Source organism: Symphalangus syndactylus, chromosome 13, assembly GCF_028878055.3.
Source record: "Symphalangus syndactylus isolate Jambi chromosome 13, NHGRI_mSymSyn1-v2.1_pri, whole genome shotgun sequence".
In the NCBI taxonomy this organism is placed as follows: Eukaryota; Metazoa; Chordata; class Mammalia; order Primates; family Hylobatidae; genus Symphalangus; species Symphalangus syndactylus.
This window is the reverse complement of record NC_072435.2, coordinates 58,978,004-58,984,003: the sequence shown is the minus strand read 5'-3', so window position 1 is coordinate 58,984,003 and position 6,000 is coordinate 58,978,004. Positions and strand designations below refer to the sequence as shown.

The 6,000-nt window shown below is 50.7% G+C and overlaps 1 protein-coding gene across 1 annotated transcript; it reads right to left on the bottom strand.

Annotated features, from left to right (window-relative positions):
* Positions 1-4,143: 4,143 nt before the first annotated feature.
* LOC129459733 (free fatty acid receptor 3-like) lies at positions 4,144-5,215 on the bottom strand. Its single transcript, XM_055236846.2, has one exon. It carries the CDS (start codon positions 5,213-5,215, stop codon positions 4,175-4,177), a length of 1,041 nt encoding a protein of 346 aa, XP_055092821.1. The 3' UTR covers positions 4,144-4,174.
* Positions 5,216-6,000: the final 785 nt, after the last annotated feature.

Here is a 6,000-nt window from a genome sequence, read left to right as displayed (position 1 = left end):
TGGGAAGTTTCTTGGCTTTGCCCAGGAAAGAATTTATTTATTTAATTTTTAAATTTTTATTTTTTTTTGAGATGGTGTGTCACTCTGTCACCCAGACTGGAGCACAGTGGTGTAATTTTGGCTCACTACAACCTCTGCCTCCTGGGTTCAAGCAATTCTCCTACCTCAGCCTCCTGAGTAGCTGGGATTACAGGTACAGGCTACCACGCCTGGCTAAATTTTGTATTTTTTAGTAGGGACTGGGTTTCATCAAGTTGCCCAGGCTGGTCTGGAACTCCTGATCACAAACGATCTGCCTGCCTCAGCCTCCCAAAGTGCTGGGATTACAGGTGTGAGCCACTGCAACCAGCTCACCCAGGAAAGAATTTAAAGGCTACCCAGTGGTAGAAGAAAATGGCTTTATTGAAGTGATGGTGTTATAGTTCTGGCAGTGCAACAGCTCCGTGATTGCCCCTGCAGAGCAGGGCTACCCCATAGCAATGTGCTAAGAGTAGCAGCTTAGGGCAGTTTTGCGTTCATATTTATATCTATTTTTAATTACATGCAGATTAAGGGGTGGTTAATGCCCAAAGTTTTAGAAAAAGGGTGGTAATTACCAGGTGTTGCCATGACAATGGTAAACTGACAGGGGACACTGGTGGGCATGTCCCATGGGAAGTCGCTTAAGCCCCGTCCCTGTTTCCCTGTTTTAGCTAGTCCTCAATTTGGTCCAGTGTCTGAGCCCCACCTCCAAAATCAAGTCCAGCCTACTACCTCCCTTCCACCTCCCCTGGCCCTGACCAGGTCTATGTCTGCCCCCTCCCAGTTGAACCCAGTTGAAGCCAGCTCACTGATCCTGTTTTGCAGCACAGCTTCCCATGCCCCACCGGGCATATTCACAGCCTGAGAGGCCACTTACTGCACTCTCCAGTGGATATAAGTTTAACTCATAAAAAGACACTGGCATCCTGTCTCCCAGTGGGGAATTCCTGCTCTGCCTCTGCTCTGCCACTGCCACTGGTTTACTGAGTAGTCTGAGCTTACTGGGCTCAAGCCTGCAATGATCTCACTGCCTTCCATGGGATGGATTGAACCATCTTTGTCAGTTTCTTAGGTTGCTTCCAAAGGTTTGTGGTCACTCTTGGTGATTTATACATTTCTTTCTTTTCCTTTCTTTCTTTCTCTCTCTTTCTTTCTCCTTCCTTCCTTCCTTCCTTCCTGCCTTCCTTCCTTCCTTTCTTTCTTTCTTCCTTTCTTCTTTCCTTTTTTTTTTTTTTCAGGGTCTTGCTCTGTTACCCAGGCTGGCATGCAGTGGTACAATCACGGCTCACTGTAGCCTCGACCTCCTGGGTTCAAGTGATCTTCCTGCTTCAGCCTCATGAGCAGCTGGGACTATGGGCACGTGCCACTATGCCCAGTTAACTTTTTCTTAGAGTAAGGAGTCTTGCTTCAAGCAATCCTCCCACTTCAGCCTCTCAAGGCACTGAGATTACAGGCATGAGTCATCGCACCCAGCCAACACTGGGTGATTTAAAATTTCTTGTTTCCTCTCACTCCCCTGTAATCTGAGACTTGACCTATGGCCTCGGGAAGCTGTAGCCGAGATGGGTTGAGTCTGCCCTTCCTCTTGTCCTTCTGGGTTGACCTGCCCTTGGTTTCAGTGAAGGCGGATCTCTCCTAAAAAAGTTCCTCTTGTAAACCTTTAACAACTTGTTTTGCTAATTAACAAAAGGATATTGCTAAGAAACCTTGTTCTCAAAAGTCAAAGATAGTCGGAAACTTAGCTGCATAAGATCATAAGTAAGAAAGGAATATATACTTCTGCTTAGAAGATCAGAGTCTCTGACACAGAGATGCAACCTTGATTTTCAACCCACCAGAGCTTCAGATCAGGAGTTTTCCAATACAGAGTTCTACCTTTATCTTTGCTTGGTATTTTCCAGAGAAACAGGACCTTGAGTAGTCTTCCTGGCCTCCACCTAACACTGGCCTCTTTCCACACATCCCTGCTTTGTGTTGAGCCTATCACACACCTCTTCATCTAAATTCACGCTACCCTTAGCTCAAATTCAATGATAACTGGGTCTCTTCTCTTGTACGAGACCTCACACTTCTTCCGGAGTGTGATCTCCCTTCCTGCAGCAAGATCCTCAGCTTAATTTTGTTGGGCTGCAGTTCTGTGAGACGGGCTCTATCCGTATATTAGATGGGACCATTTCCGTGGCTCAGACATTCTCAGCAGCAGCAATGTTGATCCCAAATAGGTGAAAACTAGTTCTTGGGGAACAACAACAACAAAACATCTCACAATGGTTTGTGTCTTTCTTTTCCTTCTTTTCTTTCTTTTTCTTTCTTTCTTTCTCTTTCTTTCTTTCCTTCTTTCTTTCCTTCTTTCTTTCCTTCTTTCTTTCTTTCTTTCTTTCTTTCTTTCTTTCTTTCTTTCTTTCCTCTCTCTTTCTCTCTCCTTCCTTCCTTCCTTCCTTCCTTCCTTCCTTCCTTCCTTCCTTCCTTCCTTTCTTTCTTTCTTTCTTTCTTTCTTTCTTTCTTTCTTTCTTTCTTCTTTTCTTTTCTTTTTGAGACAGAGTCTCGCTATATCATCCAGGCTGGAGTGCAGTGGTGTAATCTCGGCTCACTGCAACCTCTGCCTCCTGGCCTCAAGCAATTGTCCTGCCTCAGCCTCCCAAGTAGCTAGGATTACAGGTGCATGCTGCCACATACAGCTAATTTTTGTATTTTTAGTACAGACAAGGTTTCACCATGTTGGCCAGGCTGGTCTCAAACTCCTGACCTCAAGTGATTCTCTTGCCTCGGCACCCCAAAGTGCTGGGACTGTAGGCATGAGCCGCTGCGCCCAGCCGGTTTCTGTCTTTCTAAAGGGCCACAACACATAAACAGACAGTGTGTTGGTTGCACTGAAATTGCATAAGCAGACAGAGGAATGTGCTGTGTAGGAAAGATGTATATCCAAAGAGGCTCCTGAAGGGGACAAGGATGTAAAAAGTTGAAGAGATCCCACATTAGCTAAGATCGAGGAGCACCGGGTGCCCACTGTGAGTCACCTGCCCAATCATTGACTCCAATTAGCATAATCTATATTTTTCAAGAAGGCTTCTTTACTGGGGAAAGGATGCACTCACACAGATACTCACTGTGCTTTGCATTTAGTTCTGTTTCTTATCACGGCCGGTTTGCATTTGTCCTGCTCAGACAGCCTTATCTGACTTGGGACATTTGAATGGGCCAGGTGACCACAGGTGACACATAGTTGGAGAACAGCAGAGTGGCTTAGGGGCATGGGTGTCAGAGTCCACTGACGCCAGCTTCTGGTCCCATTTCAATCGCCCACCAGCTATGGGATCTCAGGTAGGAGATGTCACCTCTCTGGGCCACTCCCTCATCTGAAACTGGGGATAACGCTGGTACTTCTCACAGGGCTATTGAGAGATAGAAGGAGATGATGTGTCAGGCCAAGTCTTTTAGACAGGGCAGCTGTTATTTTCATCCCTGCAAGACAGATCCTCTCCCAGCATCCAGGCATCCTGGTGTTTGGCCCTTTTCCTCCAGAGTCTGGTGTTTTCTCCTTCCATCTTCCAGTCCCACCCGGCTCAAGCACACCACCAGAACAAAACAGGAGAAGAAGGAAACACTGTTCTCTTTTGCTTGCTTCCACATTTATTTGGGTAATTTTTCTTCTGTCATTGTTCATAAATGTCTCTGATGATCCACATTTATTGAGCAATGGGAACTTTCTGGAAAAGGCACTGTGGGAGCAGAATGCGGCCTCATCCCTGGAGCCCTGTCTTCCCCGCTCCTGACTCGCTGGCTGGGAGCAGCTCTGAGGATGGGGTTCTCCTCTCTCCTGCCCCGCCATTCACTGGGCAGCCCCCTCAGACCCTGGGCACTGCTCTTAGCTCCTCTGTCACTCTCAAGAAAACACAGGAGCTGCCTGCTGCTATGAGGACCTCATTGTTCTCCAGAGCACCCTCTCACCCTGACCCCTTCCCAGAGCCCAATCCATAGTGTGTGAGTGGTTGGGGATGGAGGTGAGATCGAGAGCTGGGCTTTAGTGTGCACACCCTTAGGGAGGCTAGATGTTTATTCTTCCCCCAAGCCCCATCGGGCCCCAGCTCGCCACTCCAAGTCCCTCCTGGTGTGAGCGAGGAAGTGCCAGCTATACCCTCCTCCCCCGGAGGACCTAGCTTTCAGCACAGGCCACCTGGCCACCAGTTCCACAGCCCTGTGAGTGTTCACTGGTCTTTCTTTCAGCTGGTCGGTCCTCTCTCTGCCCCTCCCCTACCTTCTGCTCCTTCAGCTCCACGCTGCCCTCCTGCTGCCACTGGCCCCAGAGCCCACACAGCCTCCTCAGCAGCTCATGAAAGTCGGCTTGGAACCCAGAGGAGGAGAAGTAGTAGACAAAGGGGTCGACACAGGAGTTCAGGGTGCTGAGAAGCGTCACGTAGATCCTCCACGCCGGGCTTTCACCGCAGATATAGCCCACAACATGGGACACGTTATAGGGCCCAAAGCAGACAAGGAAGTTGAGCAGCGTGGCCGCCACCAACCCCGCCACCCTCCTCTGCCGGCGGTGGCTGCCCCCTCTGCCGAGGATCCATACCAGGTGGCTGTAGCAGTAGCTGGTGATGATCAGGGGGACCGCAAAGAGGACCACAGCCATCTCCAGCCGCACGGGCAGGAGGATGGCTAGCTGGTCCTTCTGGAACTCCAGGTAGCAGGTCCCATTGGTGCCCTGGCTGTGGGAGATGTCCCCTGAGAATTCTGTGACATAGACCACGCTGCAGTGAGCAGAGGCCAACAGCCAGCAGGCCACACTCACCAGACCTGCCTGTCCCAGCCTCGGCCGGGTCTTGTACCATAGTGGGTGGGCCACACTCAGGAAGCGCTCAATGCTCACAGCTGCCAGGAAGAGGGCGGTGAGATAGAAGGTGGTGAAGAAGATGAATCGGGAGAGCGGGCAGAGGATGAAGGGCAGGGGCCAGTACAAACCATTGGCTGCCTCCACCATGCGGAAAGGCAGGAACAGCAGCAGGAGCAGGTCTGAGGCGGTCAGGTTGAGCAGGAGCACGTCCACGGCCACCGGGCGGCGCCGCAGCTTGCCCACAAAGACCACCAGGGCCAGCAGGTTGAGGGGGAGCCCCACCAGGAATGTAAGAAGGTACACCGAGAAGACAAACCAGTGATTGCCGGAGAAGTAGGAGTGGTCGGGGCCTGCACTCATAGTGGTGGCCACTGGTGAGAGAGAGTAACATGGAGTTGCTAGTGGGGGGCCTAACAGCCTCTGGCCAGGAGCATCTCCCCCAGAAGGGCACGAGGTCACTACGCCCACCCCTCTTGTCTCCGGGTGCCTTCCAGGGGGGTCAGCCTGCCTGTCTTCCTGAGCATGCCCTGTCCCCTGTCCCTTCCCCAGCAGAGAAGCACCAAGGTGCTCCTCCACCCAGCCCCTCGGGCCCAGGCTCACCTGCTTCTTTGAGACCCCAAACGCTCTGCCGCACAGCACCTTGCTGTCTCTCCAGACCTAGTGCGGTTGGCTATTTATCCGGCAGAACTGATAAAGACCTGGCCGTGCCCATGACGTCACTCACTGTTGAGCAGTGGCACAAAGATGCCTTGAGCCCCGTTGCCAGGGCTGGTCAGCATGCAAAAAGGGGAACAAATTCCACGACTGCATGCCTCCCTCCTTGTGCAGGCTCAGCTGGGATGCTCCAAACAGGCCCCAGCAGACATCTTCTTCCCCTCCCCTCTCCTCCACTTGAATTTTGTCTGCTTCTCTAGAATGGCACTTATCCAGTTTGCCTTGTAAGGGCACAAAGCGTGAGGCAGTGACAGAGACTAGACTCCATGAGGTCTGTTCCTTCCTGACTTTGTGATTTGGGGGAAGTCTCTGCTTCCTCCCCTACAGAACAGGGATTGTCATAGTACCTGTACCATATTTCAAAGCATGAACACACGCAGATTAAAACATATATACAGGTAGATTAAAATGTTAATAATATAGGTCAATTG